The 19,321-nt window shown below is 36.2% G+C and overlaps 1 protein-coding gene across 4 annotated transcripts in view; it reads left to right on the forward strand.

Annotated features, from left to right (window-relative positions):
- The window catches only part of UBE2K (ubiquitin conjugating enzyme E2 K), a 38,578-nt gene extending 20,782 nt beyond the window's left edge, over positions 1–17,796 (forward strand). For all 4 annotated transcript variants that reach the window (XM_014871051.2, XM_088163287.1, XM_088163286.1 and 1 more), the window contains 5 exons: positions 1,126–1,184; positions 3,651–3,733; positions 12,482–12,581; positions 15,956–16,084; positions 16,457–17,796. In XM_014871051.2, the coding sequence (XP_014726537.1) occupies positions 1,126–1,184; positions 3,651–3,733; positions 12,482–12,581; positions 15,956–16,084; positions 16,457–16,531 (446 nt within the window). In that variant the 3' untranslated portion in view covers positions 16,532–17,796. The remainder of the gene's footprint in view (positions 1–1,125; positions 1,185–3,650; positions 3,734–12,481; positions 12,582–15,955; positions 16,085–16,456) is intronic.
- Positions 17,797–19,321: the final 1,525 nt, after the last annotated feature.

Genomic DNA, 19,321 nt, shown 5'->3' on the forward strand with positions numbered 1-19,321 from the left:
GAAATCTCAAGGAAAATAGATTGCAAATACTTCAGCTGTAATTCAAGAAACAGTATAAATTATAACCCATTGTACTGATAGAGGGAAGAGGTTTCTGAAAGAAGAGCAGCAGGTTGAAGAAAAAAATTGCAAGTGAGAATAAATGCTTTCAGTTTTTATAAAAACTAAACGTCTAACTTGGTGTGTATGTTTTTTTTTTTATACTCTGTTCTTTTGTCATTGAATTGCTGCCTGGCAAAGGGCCTTCACTGGGCAGGCAGAGATAGTTTGAGGTTGCTCCAGAAGACATAAGTATTGGTAGTGAACTTGAATGTTAACAGAACTATAATGGAAATAAAATAGGGAATGATACTGTGAAAAAGAGATAAAATTGAGAAATACTTAAAACTGGGCAGTAGGAGAGGGTTCTGTCTTCCAAGCTCCTATTACCCTTTATTGTATGCTCTGGCCCTTCATATTGTATTAATGGTACTGGTGTGTTAAAGTGTTTGCAGAATTGAAACAAAAGTAACTACTTCAGGTGGTAATGTAGAACATAATAAAAGTTAAACACTGGTACTTCCATTATTATTTTTCCCAAAGTGTGGGAGCTTTTCTGAAAGTTACTTGAATGTATTTGAATTCCAAAAAGTTTAAAATGAAATACAGGTAATTTCAATTGTGTAAGCTGAAGAAAATTTGTCATGAAATATCAGAAAAAATATCAAAATAATGTAATATCCCATGTTCAGCCTGAATATTCCTGTGACCTCTTTTTTCATCTGTTTAGGAGCTGTTTGATTCATATTTTGATATATTTTATTAAAATAAAGCATGGAAATGATAAGATTGGGAATGAGAATGTACATTGAATAAGAACTATAGGTACTGATTTGCATAAACAAACACAGCTTTTCTAACTGACTTTATATGCATTTATTTATGAAATAGATGAAATGTAAATATATCTCCTAACTAATACTGCTGGGTAAATTTGAATTACTTGAAAATCTGCTCATTTAGAAGTATAAGTTTAGTGTCCTGAAAGACTTGAGTATATGTATTACATAACGTATACATTTTGGTATATAATTATACCAAAATGTTCTTTTGGTATAATTTCCAACTTGTTCTTGTCTTTTGCAGGTGGAAGGTATCAGCTAGAGATAAAAATCCCAGAGACATATCCATTTAATCCTCCTAAGGTAATGCAAACACACATTTTTGGATAATACAATTTGGCTAACAAGTTTGGTTTGAGTATTCTTATTTACGTGTTTTCTTGTTTGTTTGTTGGAGTTTTATTTTGGGGTTTTTTTGGTTTGTTTTTAAAAATTCACTTCTAGACAAGGATTGGAACTGTTGTATTTAGGTAGAAATAAAGCAGAATGCAAAACTGTATCCAATCAGAAGTACACTCTGATAGTTCCTAAAAGTACAAATTGGGAAATTCTGGGGAGGAGTTTGGGCCTTATTATTGACCCTAATGTAATATTTTTCTGACAAGATAAATACAGTTTTCAAGTAGTTTGAAATGATGTAGAGAGTACAGTGTCTTCCCTCCCCCTCAGCATTGTTGAAGAAATGTAATAGGGAGTTACTGGTTCTTCTCATTTCTTGGTCTCCATTACTTAAGAGGTCCTTGAATCTAACATACCAAGTTTCTAGTAATAATTAGTGACACGTACAGCTGTGTGTCTTGAAGAACCAACAGAGAAATGTGATAGTCTTGCTGCTTCTCTGTTGAAGGAATAGATAACATGCACATGGATAAGAAATGAGAAATGGCTGTGGTAAAGTCACTCATATTTTCACAACTTACTGGCCTTTTAACTTTACTGCAACTTTCTAGAATTTCAGTTTTGTGATTTCACTGTGAATAATGTTCTCCCCAGCCATGTGCAGCTGCAGCTATACTTTCCTGTTCCCTGATGTAGTCTTCTCCTCTGTGGCTTGAATCAGTAGATGCCTCAGTTGTCTGACTCAGCTTCTTGATTGGTTTTCTGTTTGTCTGAAAGATGTCTTTGAACCAAGAACATGTCCTAGATTCTTATTTTCACCCCGATACGTAACACTGGGAAGGAACTGGGGAAGAGGAGGAAGAGAGAGGTGCCAGTAGCTCATAGGCTCTTTGAATTACTTCCTTGAGGCTGGAGCAAAAGACACAGAAAATCTTAAAGAAATATCTGTTGGTCTCAGTTCTTTAATCTGCACATGTTCTGGTGGGAGCTAAAATAAGGAGTGCTGAAACAGGTTGTGGATGCTGAAAGATAAGTCTGTATACCATGATTTAGTTGCTGCTTTAGGGCTTGGTGGTCTCCATTTCCAGAGTTCATAGGCAGCTGTTAGAAACTCAGTGCATTGTAGCATAGTACTGCTTATTCTGGAATCTTGAATTGGAAGTGGTTTTGCTTGTGTCTGGCCCTGCCTTTGATCTGAAAGATTTCTTTAGCTTGTTCAGTATGTGCTTTGACAGCCATTGTTAGCAGTCATTCACTGTGAGAAATTACCCAGTATTTACATCTCTTTTTACATTTTCCAAGTGATTTATAGAGTTGTGGTAGTTAATAAGTGCCTCAGCTGACATGATGGGTTATTTTTGTCCTGGAAAGCAGAACTGTTCTGGTGTTGCCTATTTAGGCACCAGGATTGCACTGATTTGATTATAGCCCTGTATGTATGGTCTTTTGCTGTAGTGCCTGACAGATGTTCTGTTCACTGATATGCTTACAGGTCAGGGGCAAAAGTTGAGAGATCTGTGCTACACATAAAAAGCTTTTCAGGAGTTTGGGGTGAGGAGGAGATAAGAAACAGATGGGTCAAAATCACTAGAAGGCAGTTAAAGTGCAACCTGAAGAAAATGAAGGGGGAATTTCCAAAGGCATGTATGTCCTTTCTGATGGCAGCTTCGGTCTTCAAGACCTTTAGGAGAAAGTGCTGCTTTTACCTTGCTCAGTGTCGTAAAAATACCCAGAAAACCCAAACCACCAAAACCTGATTTTAGTATTGCATCGTGAACATGAATACACTTTAGTGTAAAAATATGAACATGATTAATGAATGAATACTGGGACTAGATGTTTTCAATAGCAAAGAAAAATAAGAGTAATCTAGATAAGTTTTGGATTGGTTAACAGCTTTCTGCATATGAGGTAATGAGACAGGATGGTTGCAGATGTAGCGTCCACCAAATAAATTTTCCTAATACTTCTGTAGGCAACAATTTAGCTCAGCAGTGAGTGATACCCAGTTCCTATGTTAAGAGTTCAGGATTTTGTGAAATCTAGAAAACCCGCTTTTAATAACGTTAGAAGTTTTAAGTCTGTATTTGATCATCTGCTTGTCAAAACTTGTATGCTGGAGGATATTTCTAATTAACTTTGTGTGATGCAGGGATGTGAACACATGACATGTGAGAAAGCAGTTAGGGATGAGTTTGGGGGACTGGAATGGGCAGCAGTCTGTTATGAGTAAGGCGTAGTAACAAACAACCTTACAAACTTGAAGCCTCCTGAAACAAGCAGTATCTGTCTTAGTTCCATTTGTAGTACTACATTTTCAAAATTAGTATTTCTTCATAATATTATTTAAAATTGTGGATTTAAAATGTTTATTTCATATACTGCCTTTAATTACTGGTTTTGGTTTTAAAAATCGTCTTTTATTTTTAGGTGCGGTTTATCACCAAAATATGGCATCCTAATATTAGCTCAGTCACTGGGGCCATTTGTTTGGATATTCTGAAAGATCAATGGTAAGATTCCATGGGGGTTTAAATGTGCAAAATCAAGTATACTGGTGTTCTGGATAGGAAGCATCAGCTCACCTTGCTTTTCACCTTGTGCTTATAATTTGAGATGTCCTTAAAGCACACATTTTGGTGTTGTATTCTGAGGTGCAAGTATGCAAATGAAAAGATTGGGTGATAATTTTGGAAAGCACTAAGTAACTATTATATATACAGAGAGTTCTTCCAAAAATTTTTGCACTAGAATGAACATTTCATTGTTGACATTTTGGGTGGTTTTATATAATTTTTTATTTTAGTTCTTTTCTGTTAACAAGTACTACCTATTGCCTTCTTTGGTTAGTTAATGTTACTGCAGAAGTTTTAATAGCCAAAATCTGTGGAATAGACTTGTGTGCAAACTAACAGCTGTGCTCATTGTTAATTTTTTTACAAAGTAATTGATTTCATGTGGTTTGAAGATTGTGTACCAGAGTGGTATGATAGACATGATACCTAATACAGATGCTTATTTTTCTCCATGTCTGCCCCAAAAGAATAGGACTGTAATTCCCCAGCAGATCATACCAGTATCTAATCCATACAAACTTCAGATGCTTGTAAAGTCAACAAGTTTGTCAAGAGTCCTCTTGGCGAAACAGACATCAGTTGGGTTTGAAACAGAAGCTTTAGAGGAGAATGCTGAAGTCTTGAGGTGTTGCAGGTGACACATCTAGGGTATTTATCTTTTACAGATATAGGAGATTGTAGAAATCATCTGGCACAGTATAGTGTAAATTGCTGAAATTAAATTGTAATGGTCATAAACTCTTGTCTTTCTGACTACTGGAATGACATATATTTTCTTACCATCTCAGAGCACTTGGTGTTCATTCAGGCAATAGAATCTTCAATATACATGCCATGGTACCTGATATAACTTTTCTTATCAGTAACGCCCGTGCACTTTTGTACCTTCATCTAACTGATCATACCGCCCTACAGTTTTACTGGAGATTAATGATTCTTTAACTGTTCAAGTACAGTCTCCTGAGAGATCGAACTCTGAAGCAGATTAATGAATGGGCATGAGGTTGTCTATAAGTATCAAAAGGCAACAAAGACCTAAAAAACCCATGAGCTTCAACTTAATTTATGTACTTTTGGGATTATTAGTCAAAACCTTTGATACTTCAGAAGGACAAACAGGAGAGAAGAGTTGAACTGTTTTCTTGTAATCTTTGAGTTATGTCTAGCACAGATAATTTGATCAGTGTCATATTTCTGTTATTTCTACTTGATGAAAAACACCCAAACATTAATATCTTCCTTCTTCAAGATGTATATGAAATAGGAGTATTGGAACAAGAATTTGACTTCTGTATATTTAAACCAGCTGATTCAAGAAGCACCAGTATTATGCCAGTTACATAGTTTTAAACTCTTCCTTTGAAACAGTGTCTTCATTTGGAAGCGCTGAGGAGAGGATTGCACAGAATCTAGTGGTGACAGAGGGAGATTTCCTGTATAATATCAATCCCCTCTTCAAATGATTCTTAATGTAGTGTGATCCCTTCATTTTCTAGTGGTGCTATTTGTAAGTTTTGTTTATTTTCAAATCATAGAATGGTATATGAAAATCACTTGAACTTTGTTGAAGTGCTTGTCAAAGCCTCTAATCCTTTGATAAGAACAAACTTATAGCTGCCTCCATTGTTTACTGTTTGAAACATTTCTGTATTGTGATAGATAAGACTGCTTCTTTCCTGAGTAGCTTCCTAAAACTAACTAAGCAATATGAATGGTTAATATTGTTTAAATAAGTTGTTTATTGTTCTTCAATATATTCAGCTTTAGTTAATTAAGAAATGCCTACAGCATAGAATCATAGAATGGTTTGGGTTGGAAGAGACCTTAAAGATCATCTAGTTCCAACCTCCCTGCCATGGAGAGGAACAACTTCCACTAGACCAGGTTAAATCTGATGTGGCAACATTCATGATACACATGCACACAGACCAAAATAATTATATACAAAGGTATACTTAAGAAAAACTACCCTTGAGTTCAGTGAAATACTTGCAGATGCCTTTGGATCTTCTCAGTGGGGAAAGGATTAAGCCTTGAGGAATGGTGAGGGTGTGGCTTTCCATGGCAATCCTCAGAGTCTCACAAACCTGAGAGTTTGCTGGTTCTGAGAGTCATCCCACTTTGGGAAATGCTGATCACAGCCTGCTGTGGTCCAGGACAGCTCAAAGGGTCTCAGTACCATTGTTCATAGGGTCACAAGATGATTGAATTAAATTATCAGTAAATTTCCATCCTGGTCACAAGGATGAGTTGGTATTTACTGGACTATTCCTTGAAAAGTCCAATAACAAAAATACTATTCCACTTGCTCTCTTGTTCATATAGACTCAAGGCTATTTGTTGGAAAACAGGGGCTTGCTAGACAGCAGAAGTTCTGGGAGCAGAAAGTGGTTTTGATAAGCTCAAGGGAACCTAACTGTCCAGGTGTCATTAATACAGGCTGAGATCTAACAAGCATTCTTGAGACAGCTGATCTAAGGAGGGAGCCAGGGGGAGGATGTACCACCACACACCACCAAAAATAAGTTTTCTGCATGTCTAGGTTAAAAAGTGGTTTGAATAAAATGGCTTCATTAGAAAAAAGCAAACAAGAAAAAAACAAGTAAAAAATAAGCAATCCCAATCCCCCCCCAAGATTAATAATTTAATATTTAAGTTATTTCATCAGGCATTCAAAAGTAAATTGGATAAATGCAATTCTGAAATATTCCTGTGGAAGTATTCTAGAAAATATATTTAGTTCCACAGTCTTGATTTTCAATAATGCTCCTCTTATTGCTGTGTTTATATAGAAGTCTCAAATTTCACTGCCTGTCTGTTTTTCAGTGAGGTGTGAGAGTTAAAGGACTGGAGAAGTTTGGCCTATGGGCCTTAGCAGGATTTCTGGAAGAGTTAATAAGCTGATAAAATACTCATTTGTAGGTGGTGAATACAAAGATTTTAATATGGTTGTATTGTTTAAAAAAGTCTCTTCCCCACTCTCCCATCCTGTGGTAATGATTTTCTGTTTTAATGAGCATAGTTGAGATTATATTCTGCATATTGGCAGGAGGTTTTATCAGTTTGCAAGGTAATGTCTTTAAATTATTTTTAATGAGTTTAATGAAATTATTTTTCCACATTGCATGCTTGCTACTGAAATTCTTTGCAGCTGTGGATTTTCATGTTTAGATTAAGTACCTGTTACACCAGTTTGGTTGCAAAGCAGCTACTGTTTACTGCTAGAATTAAAATAGGGATATGATTTTGTAAAAGGAATACTGTTTATGCTTATCTGACATAATTTTCATTATGTGGTTTCACTTACTATGACCTATATTTATCTTCTGGGCTAGTACTCTGTCTCAAAGCTTTAATCTTAAATATACAACGTATCTAATGCAGTTCATTGAAACCTGAGAACTAAATTACTTGAAAGCTGTTCTGCATAAATCCCTAGAGCAGAGATTATTAAGTGAATGTGTCATGGCTGCATATATGGCTACAAAAACTCTTGGCTTTTGTGGGTTTGACAGTCAATAATGAATATTTTTGTCATAGTGACTCTACTGGAGGATTCGTGCTTCAGTTTTAGTTGAGATGCAGAATTCATTATAAGAGATAATACAATTTTAATAGATAAATAAGCAGTAGCTAGCTTGTAATCTTCCTGGGTGCCCAGTACTGCTGGGTTCTGTTCAGGGTGTTTGAGGAGTACTGAAGCTTCTTAAAACTTTGAGAAAAATGCAGAGAATATTAACATGATTTTAGGGAGCCCTTCAGCAAGCAGGCTGTCTTCCCCCTCTATGTCAAAGCTATCCTATTACTGTTTTTTAAAGTTTTCTCTGGTGGGTGCCTGGTCTTGTAGTTGTCCTGTAAATAGTGACTATGTAACAGGCTTCTACTCAAAGGCCTTATTCATTTCCTTCTAGATTCCATAAGATGTTGGTACAAGATCCCAGAGATTTTCTCTTGCATTAACAAGCTTATTTATTTCCCAAATGGAACAAATATTGCAGATTATTTAGAAAAAAATGTTCCTGTAGCCATGTTTGGTTGACAGAGTGGAGTAGCAATCTGCTGGCTGCAGCTGTTCCAGGCATTCTGCTGGGTTACCCTCTTGGAATAATGAGAGAGATTGTTTGCTAGAGAGGAATGTAAAGAACATAAGCAAAAACTTCCTAAATGGAGAATTACTTAGCCTTTAAAAATGAAACAGAAAAAGAAAACCTGGCAGTGTTTTGTAATCCTCTTAGGACTCTCTCTGCTCATCAAAAGGTAAAAGAGATTTCTTTCCTCAGGCATGCTGGGCACAGCTGCCTTGCTGTGCCTTCTAATGTTAACACTATAGTCACCCAAACTAGGGGTGCTCTTTTTTAATGGAAATGCCCTAAGATATTATCTTTAAAAAAAAAAAAGAGGAAAAAAGTGTAAGTGAACAAAATGTGTATCAGCTCTCTTTGTTCTGATTCAATCCAGATTTTCCTTGTGGTTTAGCACATGCAATGCCAATAGAAAACTGAGCTTTTGGTTTGGATGTCCAGAGTGGAGGCTTTTAGTTTCAAGTTCTCTGAGGGACAGTGCATCCCTGTAGGGAACTCTCTGCAGCTCACTGGTGCATGATAGTGGCCTTCTTCCATTTTGCAGATGGAAAACCTGCATGATAGCTAAGCAACGTTTTGGGATGGGAGTGGAAGTCAAGGGTTATTGTAAGTTTTAGGAGCAAACAGGAATCAGTAATGTCATGGGACAAAGGCAATGTAAGGTCATGAGCAAGGCAAATAGGAAATTTTACCTGTAAAGCTCATTATACAAGCTGGCTGCTTGTTGCTGGTGTTCAGTCAGGTTTCCATTGAAGTAGTGTACCTGCCAAGAGAGCTGTTGTACAAGAGAGATGGGAACCATAGGAAAAATCCAAAGTAACAAGAATGATGGTTTAAGCAAAAACTTTCACTGTACAGTGAAAGACTGGAAAGCCATCTCAGTGTGCAGAATATCAATCATGGTGAAGAATTGAAGTCAATATTCCAAGAGCCTTCTGAGCTTGAGTTAAGAACTGTCAGGAGCAATACAAAACCTTGCATTTGGCAGGGGGCAGAGAACAAACCTAGAACAGAACCATGCAGCTGGCTTGAGTTACCAAAGAGAATTGCTTGAACTCCATAATCTGTTGCACATAAATCCATACCTGGAAGTAAACTTCAAATTGCAGAAGAGTTGGAAATACCTAATTTTTTCAGGGTTCTGTTCTAGACAATAAACCTTTGAGGTGCATTGGAATATTCAGAAGACCTCTATCTTTGCAATGGAAATTTGTTTTAAGGAAAATGCAGCTTTTTTTTTTTTTTTCTTCCCCATGACGTTATTTTTTGGCTTGTGAAGATGTTGGGGGTGTGTGTGTGTGTGTTTTTAGCTTTGTGCCACTATCAGTATAGATTTGCTTTCAGAACTGTTGATGGGAATTGCTTTTGCTTTTTGCTCATGAGGAACAGGTCCTGCCTTACTGGGATTTGGAAGTATAATTCTAGGCAGTCATCTCCATTCACTGTATTCTCCCAAAAGAAGGTAATGGGAAGAAAGAAGAGCTTTTAAGTTCATGGGAAATCAGAATCTATTTTTAGATGTTCTTTCAGTTTCTTCTGTGAATCTTAATATATATCTGAAAAATTAAGACTAAGCTATGTAGAAAATAAGCCATTTTTACTTTCTTTGATCAGGACAGCTAATTGGTGTTCTAAAGGTAGAAAATTTTAGATAGTTGTATAATAGTTACCCAAAATATGTCAGTTTTTCTTAACCATTAATCACAAACTTTTCTTCTTTTGTTTAATGCAAACAGCAAATGAAGCTGTAATGGGTTTTCTTTTATGATTTAAGGATGTTTCTTTCAATGTTTGTGTCCAATAAAGACTGTCTTATACTATGCATGAAATGGGAACATGAGAAATGGGAGACATGAGACTTGAAAATAAGTTGTAAGCTGCATTTTTAAACCTTTTTATAAATGTGATTAAACCAATCTTGTCTGAAACTTAGTATTTCAGAGTTTAAATTCTCTGATCATATAGCCATCAGTATATATAAATGGATGTTGCTTTTAATTGTTATTTTGAAATTTGAATGTCAGATATTCAAGTGTCAGTATGCTTTGTATAAAAATCTACAGATATAACAGGTGAACAGGGATAGAAAGAACCTGGCAGTACTGAAAGCTGGAGACAGCTGGACACAGCTGGTGTCCATGGCAGCTTTGTTCCCTAGCAATGTCCCCTGCTCCCCAAAGTATATTTTACACTCCTGGTAGGTACAGTGTAAGTGGAAGTAAATTGCATATAAAAGTGGCACAAAAGGCTGTGATCCTTTTTATGTCATCTTCTCTCCATTTTCAGATGTCTCTAAAGTAGAAGGATTTCCACAAAGGAAAGGACAGAACAGCTTTTATTTGGAGAAAGTAACTATAGCTTTAGTTAGGGTTGATAGATATTTCATGTTAAGTCTGTCTTTAAAAATAGAGTAAATAACAAAATAAAATTACTTAACTGGGAAAAAGACTTTAAGTTTTATAGTGGGTGTGGTAGATATGATAATACCTGAAATTGACTGCATAAACCCAAAAATTATTACATCCATTTGAGCATAGTAAGGCCTGAAAGACTTAGTATTCCATGATACCTGAATGCTGGAATAATAAATATGTTGCATTGCATTCCTGTAATGCTAGCAGATGAGACTGAATTATGTCATGACTGTGTACATTAAATAGGTCAATTTCAAGATAGTGTAAACCCAAGGAATTACAAGCCCAAGGAAATTATAAGAGCAAAATAGCATTAGGTACATGTAAAGAAGAGAAAATTACTCAGGAATAGGTTTGAAAGAGAAGAATTTTATGTTGTGATGGTTTGTGATTTGTCAGAATTCAGATTTAAAAGCATAAGGATTTTTTAAAGATATAAGTCTACTACGTTCAGCTGAAGGGGCTTCAAGCTGGTGTGGCAGTTGGAATGAGACACTGTGCTAATTAAAATCTCTGTCATTTGGGATGTTTCTCACTTGCATTTTGATGTAGAACACTGCACTGCGAAAGCTCAGCAATAATTATCAAGCTAAAAAATAACTTACTGAGAAAAATCTTCTAGAATTAGAAACAATTAGGAAAAAATGGCATGTTTGAATGGTTAGTGACATAGCAAGAAAGCTGTGAATGTAAGCATCTAGGAATATAATATTTGGATGCCACAAATGTGCCTCTGACATTTACCAGCATCTATTCTCTGTTCGTTGGTATACACTGCTAGATCACCTTAATACAATGACTCAGTACTGGAAAAATACATAAATCTCTGAAACCTAAGCCTGGAAATGCACTTGCACACTGTTTCCTTTGTAGCTGGACCATCAGATCAAGCTGTTCCTCACCTATTTTAACAAACTCTTTGCATTTATTTGCAATCTTCTGAAAATAAGACACTATTTTCTGTTGATTGAAATTGGTTTGTTTAAGAAGTTGGATGCCTGTGTTTCACAATTTTCCTCTGGCATTCACATGTCAGTCACTTTGCTCAAATATAAAATACCGCATTTTCCCCACTCACCTTCTTACTAGTTCTTAAACATATTTGTGTATTGGTTTGAACAACTGTCTCTGCCTTTGCTACAATGACTTTAAGAATCTTGTTAACTGTTCAAATCAGAAATACTCAACTTTCAGAGGGTCTATGGGGTTCTTACTTGGTTCCCAGTGTATGCCAAAAGAAATAGTATCTTAGAGATGTTACTTATGATCAAAATCTAATGAAACCGTGTAAATGTTAAAATTTCCCAGACTTCTAGCGTGTAAAAATTTCATGTGATTACTTCTGAGGGTTTATTGACTTCTCTGAGTATACTGGGTTTTCTCTTACTGAATTATTGAAGTGTCTTATTCTAAATAGATTTTGAGATCAAGATAAATTATAAGAACCTAAAATCTTAGAAGTTCCAACTCTGGGACTGTGCTGTCTTCAACAGTGTGCTTTCACGTGGCAAAGAGTGACTTTACAGAACAATTGTGACTACAGAATGTTTTCCTGCTGCCAGCAGTCGTATCAGGTTGTAGTGGGAGGAAGCCAAGGAAGTATTTTGATGGGACGTTCCATAATTAGCCTTTTTTATTATTGTAGTAGTAATTAACTATGTAAATGGTTCAATTTAATGAAAAATGTAATGTTAAAACTGGTGCAAAGAGATCTAGTGTATAGAATTCCTTACGTGTTAGGCATGTTTAAAATGTAGGTCACTGCTCCTGCACGAAGAGTGCCGGCAGAGGGAGCATCCCCGGACTGCCGGCCCCGCCCCGCACCGGGAGAATGGTGCCGGTACCGGCAGTTAGGGAGAATGGCACAACCTGTTTTGACGTTGGTTTTTATGGGCTTTTTTTCCCTAGATGAAAATGAATTGCTTTAAATGGGCGTGGTGAAATGTGTAGGTCAAGGTACTTCCCAAAAACTTCAGAAAGCATTGTTAATAGGAAAGTCCACGTTTAAAACCTTATTTAAAGATATATATAGAATAGTATTTTAATAACTATAAGCTTCAGTAGTTTAAAATTATGTTTTTTGGACTTAAAATCTGTACATGAACTCATCTTCTATGATAATACAGCCACAAAGGTGAACTATACAGGCACAGGATATGGTAAAGGATTTTTTGAATTTTCAATTTCAGGGCAGCAGCAATGACTCTAAGAACAGTGTTGTTATCCCTGCAAGCATTGTTGGCAGCTGCGGAACCAGATGATCCACAAGATGCAGTAGTGGCAAACCAGGTAAAATACTCAGTTGACTGTAATTTTGTAACACTTCTGTAATCTTTGCTGACTTAGGTTAGGTTGCAAGGCTTACAGGAGATAAAAGATTTTAAACAATTTATTGTAAAATTGCATCTACTAAATGTGAGCTGCTACAGTGTTTTGTGCTCTTTGAATTCCAGAGTAAGTATTAGTTATTCTGCAGTGCCAGGAGGTTTTGCCCTTTATTTATATCACCTTGTGAGAAATGTCAGGAGGTAACAGCATAGTTAAATGAATTCCAGTGTAACTTGCCTTTTAAAATCTAAAGCTTCCAGTATAAGAAAAGCAATATGCTATTGGTTTTAAATGAGTTTTAACTTGGTGGTGTTAATTGGATTTGGCTTAGTATGTAGCTTCTTGTCGGGATTAATATGAATGTTGTTGAGCATTATATTTTTTCAATGTCAAAATTTTATGAATAATGACTTGGGGGTAACTGTTTTAATCACTGATTGAATTGTTATCAGTAAAAATTTATAATCAACAAAGTTTGTTACCTTTCAGACATTAGTAATAACTTTTAATACCAAAAAAAGTCAGTTGGATCTTAGGTCATACCAGGACTGGCATGATTCTGTTTAAGGTGTTGCTGAAGGATAGAAACAGTCATTCCTCTGACAATTTTCAACAAAGCCACAAGTATGTGTATGTTTTCCTTTTTACTCTGGGGAGAGAGAAGGGCAGCCTGGCTTTGCCACTGGCAGTAAGAGTCTATTTCAGTAACAGAAGAACAAAGCAAGTTGATGCTGGATGAACCTTCTATCTTACCTGTATCTTCTGTAAGTCAGAACCCTCCAGGATAGAGTGACAAGGTGTGCACTTCTTCCCTTTTAAACTCAGTGTAGAATGATAGGTAAGCATTTTCTCAAACCTGTCAGGATTCAGGGGGAAACATGGAGAACAGAGGTAGCCCACTCCACTCCTGGTGTGTGAGAGCTGTTTGCTACCACTGTACTCAGTAAGTACAGAAGGCTTGTTTGTGGGATTCTGCAATAAAGCTGCTCTGAATAAATGTCCCTGAACAGGTCTGTCAGACTGAATTGCTCTGCCCAGGGAGAAGTGTTGCAAAGGCCAGAAAGGCCACCAGGCATGTCCCTGGACTGGATTTTTTTCTGGATGTGTGCACTTGCTGTCACACTCCTTCATTTAAAAGAGAAAACACTATATCCTTTTTTACAAAGAACAAATATAGTGTTTTGTGTTCTGGCTCTGATGAAGCACTTGAGCTTGCAAGGGTTTTTTCTCAGGCAAAAAACTCCACGAAACTTTGTAGATTCCAAAGAGCAATTTTCCAGGCTGCCCCTCAGGTGCTTGTGGGAGTATGTCCAGTGGGACTGGCATGGCTGATGTGGGGAGGATTCAGTTTATCCTGTTTCCTGCCAAAGCCTGCATGAAAACTATGCTGGGGTTTGGCCTTGAGTTACAGGCATGTGTTTGTAAGCAGAAAGTGATTATAATGGTTTTGAGACAGATATCAGTAAACACCTGCTTTCTTCATGTGTTTATTTGGTCTTGGAGTCTCTTTTACTTTGTTTGGGGTTAATTGCTTTTTCCTTGACAAAATTTCACAAGGAATTAATTATTCTCCACACTTGTGCTATTTTATTCAACTGTGTGTTATCCAGGTAAATGGCAGCGTCCTACAAGCTCTTGAGAGAATCCCAGGGAGAATTCCTGTTTTGAGTAAGAGCAGTATTTTCAGACACCAGCTGTCTGGTGTATTAGTTGCTCTGGTTGCTGGGTTTTTTTTGGTACAGCAACATGAACTGCCTCAGATTCCTGATACTGAAACATTAGCAAAAGTTGCCTTTAGGCTTTTCTAAATTCAGTGAGAAACTGGATTATTTACAGATACCTAAGTAAAGGAATTCTATCAATAGAACACTGAAAGCTAGTTCTGAGTAAAATGCAGTTATGACTAATCCTTTGCACTTCAGCTAGTTGCTTTCTAGGCTTGGCAGTGTTCTCACAAATATTTTAAAAAAATTAATTGGGGAAGATCTCTTAAGAGCATAAGACAATAGTACTTCAGGATGCTACTGATGTTTAACTTAGTCCTTCTTCTTTTTTAATCATTCCATCAAAAGAAATTTATTACAGATCACTGTATTTGTAACAGTGATTTACTTCCAACAAAAGATTGCCGCCTGTGTTTGTTTTAATGCCATTAATGCAGCCAGTTAGTAAATATACAAATTATGGCATATAGATTAGAATTAGAGGGACGTGGGCAAGACACATAAACCAGTATAGTTGGTGTGGGTTGTTGTAGGAGAAGCAAAATGAAATGTATAGCATTTTATTGTAGGATTTATAGATCTAATTTATAGATTTATGTAGATCTATATAGATTAGATTTGTAGATCTCATTATTATTTTAATTTATTAATGAAATGTCTGAGAATGATCAGCCATGCTTCTGTCCTTAAAATGTACCTAAATATTTGAAAAATGTATTTCCTACTATCTTGTTTTATGAAAGCAATGATCTAAAGGAAGAGGGATTTTTTTAAGACAAAAACCTTGATATTACATACAAAAGTTGTTAAAATTGGAAAATAATTTAACTTTTCTGAGTACAGTTTATGACAGATGACCCACTTCCTTGGAAACTGAGTTCTTGGCACATGCTAAAAATTCTCTGCAATATGGTCCAGTCTGTTGTTTATTGGAAAACTGGTTAGCGACAAGATTGGTGAAAAATAATATAGTTACATACTAGCATGATTTATTTTTCTGGTAAATAAGTTTGCATGAAGAGTTGCAGCTCCTTAGCTTTTTGCACTTGCTCACCCATTTGTCAGCCCTTCTTCTGTCACCTGTGTGATCGAGATCCTCATTCTCAGGAAGAAGCCTGGTAGTAGAATATTAGCCCGGACTGAAAAACTGCAAGCCTACTTGCCTGTGTAAAACCATATGTATTTTTAAGTGATTAGAGAAATGCATTCGAGTAGTACATAACACCATGTTCAGGAGATGTTAACATAGGGATAATTTGTACTCTGTCACACTGAATATAAATTTTCAGCAGCTGTGCTAAATATAACTACTTTACTTTGATCTGTGCAATTGAGAGCAGTACCTGGTTGCACACATCAAATACCGATAGTGCATAATTTAACCTGAAGGCAAACTCATTTTATCAAATGCTTGCATAGGTTTGCTCTTTGTGTAATCCTTACCTCTAAATTTACTTCAAGAACAGCAGCATGATCAGTATGAAAGATATTGTGGAAGATACAGTAGGAAGAATGATGGGTTGCAATCTGCCATATTGTCTTGCTGTTTGATTGGATTGCTGAGTTGATTTAACTTTCTGCTTTCCCCCCCTCCCTTCTTTTTTTGTGTAGTACAAACAAAATCCAGAAATGTTTAAACAGACAGCTCGACTTTGGGCACATGTGTATGCTGGAGCACCAGTTTCTAGTCCAGAATACACCAAAAAAATAGAAAACCTTTGTGCTATGGGCTTTGATAGGGTAAGTATAAATAACTTAAATATTTTCAGTAAGGGCAGGGCAAGTTTATATGTTTAAATACAGGGAGTCATCAGTATCATCAATCTACTAAAGTAGATTCTCTACTTCCATGATGTTGTGTAGATCTAATTATTCCATTTTGCTGATTTTTTTTTTTTTTTTTTTAAGGATTGGAATTTTGAAATACTACATTACAGATAAATCTTGTGAGCTACCCCTGTCTTTTTGAAACCATTTTTCTCTCAATTATTAGTTGGGATTTAAGAAATGGTCAACTAATGTGTTTTGATTTTCTGTGAACTTTTCATCCCACTTCCTGGAGCTGCAGATTCACACACTGAAAATATGATTGCTTTTGTTTTCTCATTGCAGAATGCAGTAATAGTGGCCTTGTCTTCAAAATCATGGGATGTAGAGACTGCAACAGAATTACTCCTGAGTAACTGAGCCATATAGAGAGAGCTGCTTCTATAGTCCAGCTTGCCCCTTCTGGAGGAGCATCACCATCTTATTCCTAGGATTCTATATAGATTCTCTTTCAAAACTGGCACTCTTGCCTGATGATGCTATCTAGGCACTATTGGAGACTGAAAAAAAGCGCTCTGTAAATAAAGCTAATTAAACGTCTGTGTAAATTTAAAAAGGGGAAATACTTTAATTTTTTTTCTTACTAAATATTGTAAAAATTCTTTGAGCTCAGCTAAGATAATGGGAGAAAACAATGCCTACTTTAGTGTTTAGCAGTGTGACAAAGACTAGCAGGAACTTGCTTCAGGATTTTGATTTAGTAATTCAGAAAGCAACATTTTGAGTGTTAGTCATCAAAATTGTTGGTGCCACTCATCACAGTTATCTTACTGTTTTTAACATGGATCCTATGTGCCTGTGGATTGACCTATATTTGCATGCTTGTACTTAATAGACATATTAGGTAGGGTCGCTGAAGAGAGCACCATTGAAATACTCGATTGCTTTTGTAACTTTTTTCCTGACAGACTTTCAAGACTTACCCAAAGTTCCAAATGGTGACCTATTCAGAACCATTTTCTTTCTAGCTTATTAATTGGGAAACCTGATTCTCCTCTCCCTTACATCATACTGTTGATTATGTTTCATCATCTGTGGCTATTATGTGTGCCATTGCAGTAGTCTAGGCTCCCCTTTAAAAATATATATTTTGAATTATCAGTAGTGATTTTCATCCATCATATTTTCTACACAATCATGTAAGGAGTATGCCTCGATACAGCACAAAAAGATGGAGCTGGTTTAATTTCCTTTTTTTGTCTTAAATAGCTGTAAAATGTTCTTCAGTACACTCTGGATAATATGATTTCACAGAGTTTGAAGGAGGACAAAACTGATTCTCCAATGTACTGAGAATGAAAAAAAATTGTTTTGAGTACTTGATATGATGCAATCAGCTGTTTTTTTGCAGCAGTTTTCTAGCTTTATTTTGGGCTTCAGTTTAAGGATTGCTTACCAGGTACTTTAAAATTCATCCTTGCTTGCATTTTTCTCTGTTTAACACATGGAGGCTGTTTTGGTGTTTTTACTGTACATACTTCAGATGCACATAGAAGTAGAAGTGTGTTCTCAATTTAGCTTTTTTTTTTTGATTGATGTTTCTGATAAACGAGAACTGAAATCTTACCTTGGCTTGTACATACAGTCAGTCTTTTTATTTGTATTAAAATGACATTTCATCCTGAGTGCAAAAGCTTGAAAATTATTAGTCTTGCAACTTCAAACACTAGTACATCTATTTAAAGAGAGCTGTAATGTCTTTGTGAATATGATGCTAACTTTTGAGAATATATCTGACAAGGAAGTTCAGAGAAATCCTGAGACTAGAGAGTGGGGATTGTGGATAATGGAGTACTGTATCAGTCATCTTTTCAATGACTCTTTTGTTTTACTCTGTTTTTGTTTTTTTTTTTTTCTCCTAGGCTGTGGATTAATGGGGTGGGAAAATATATGCCTGCTTGGGGTTTTTCTAGAGCTGTGAAGTACAAATTGAAATAGTTTTGCACTTCATGGTCTGTTTATAACTCATACTAGATGAAATCAGGAACATTGTGGTATCTGTTAAATACCTGGAACATAGTAGTAGGGGAACAAAACCAGAAAACAGAGCTGTCAAGACCTGGCCAGTTCTGGGATGTTCCCTGTACTGCTCTATCTGATGTGTCCAAACTTAAAACAGGGCACAGATGGTAAATACTTTGAACTCATATCAGTGCAATACTAAATGAATTTGCTTAGTCTTTATACTTACTGCTTTTTAAGGTGTAGTCAGTGATCAGTTTTCTTGGGTTTTCTTGAGTTAGTGTAAATCATTTGCAATGATGCCAAAGGAAATGAGTTCTTTTGACTTTCCTTATATTTATTTATTTTTTTAACAAAAAGCTGCTACTGTTCAGCTGGTTTGCTAAAGTGAAAACCAGGGACGGTAGGAAACTGGCAAAATGCTACTTGTGTTAATCTCAAGTTGCTGTCTTTTCTGTTATACAGGCTAAGAACTTCTTGATTACATCAACACTTTTTTTTTTTTTTTTTTTTTTTTTTTTTTTTTTTTTTTTTTTTTTTTTTTTTTACCCTGGTGGTAAATATGAATTGCTGACTACTTTCCCTTGTTCTTCGCTGCTATTTATCAAAAGAAAGAACTCGGAAATCATTGTCGGGGACATAAAACTTCTCAGTAATGGGCTTCTGAACGTGTCTTTCAGTAAGACCAGTCTCCTAAGAACACCAGGCTTCTTCAACAGTATGTAAAGTGATAAAGGAAGCCAAGGAAAGGGGGAGAGGGGGAAAAGAGTTTCCTAGGTGAGCACTGTCATCTCTGAAAAAATGCCCTGTTAAGTTTTACTTCTCTCACGAGTTACCTCAGTTCCTTCTCTACTGCAAAACACTTGTCTTTCCATTCCCTCTTATGTTTAAATGTTGGGTTCTGGGTTTTGCTCTCCATCCATGTGCTTGGTAGCTTAATGCTAGCTCAGGTGCTGGCAGGAAGCTTCTCAAGAAGTGACCTGGGAAAGAAACATGACCCAGTATTAAGGAGACATCTTTGGTCTGAAGTCCCTCTGAATTTTGACTTGTGACTCCTTTATAAGGAATGTTTTTGTATTCTTGGTAATTATCAGAGCTGAATATAGGGATAATGTTGTATGAGCTTAGTTTAACTGCAGCTAGGGCTGAGCCCTAGGAATTTTGCTGTTAGTGTTCAGCTTATCATTG

The sequence above is a fragment of the Sturnus vulgaris genome, chromosome 4, assembly GCF_052056855.1.
Source record: "Sturnus vulgaris isolate bStuVul1 chromosome 4, bStuVul1.hap1, whole genome shotgun sequence".
NCBI classification, from domain to species: domain Eukaryota; kingdom Metazoa; phylum Chordata; class Aves; order Passeriformes; family Sturnidae; genus Sturnus; species Sturnus vulgaris.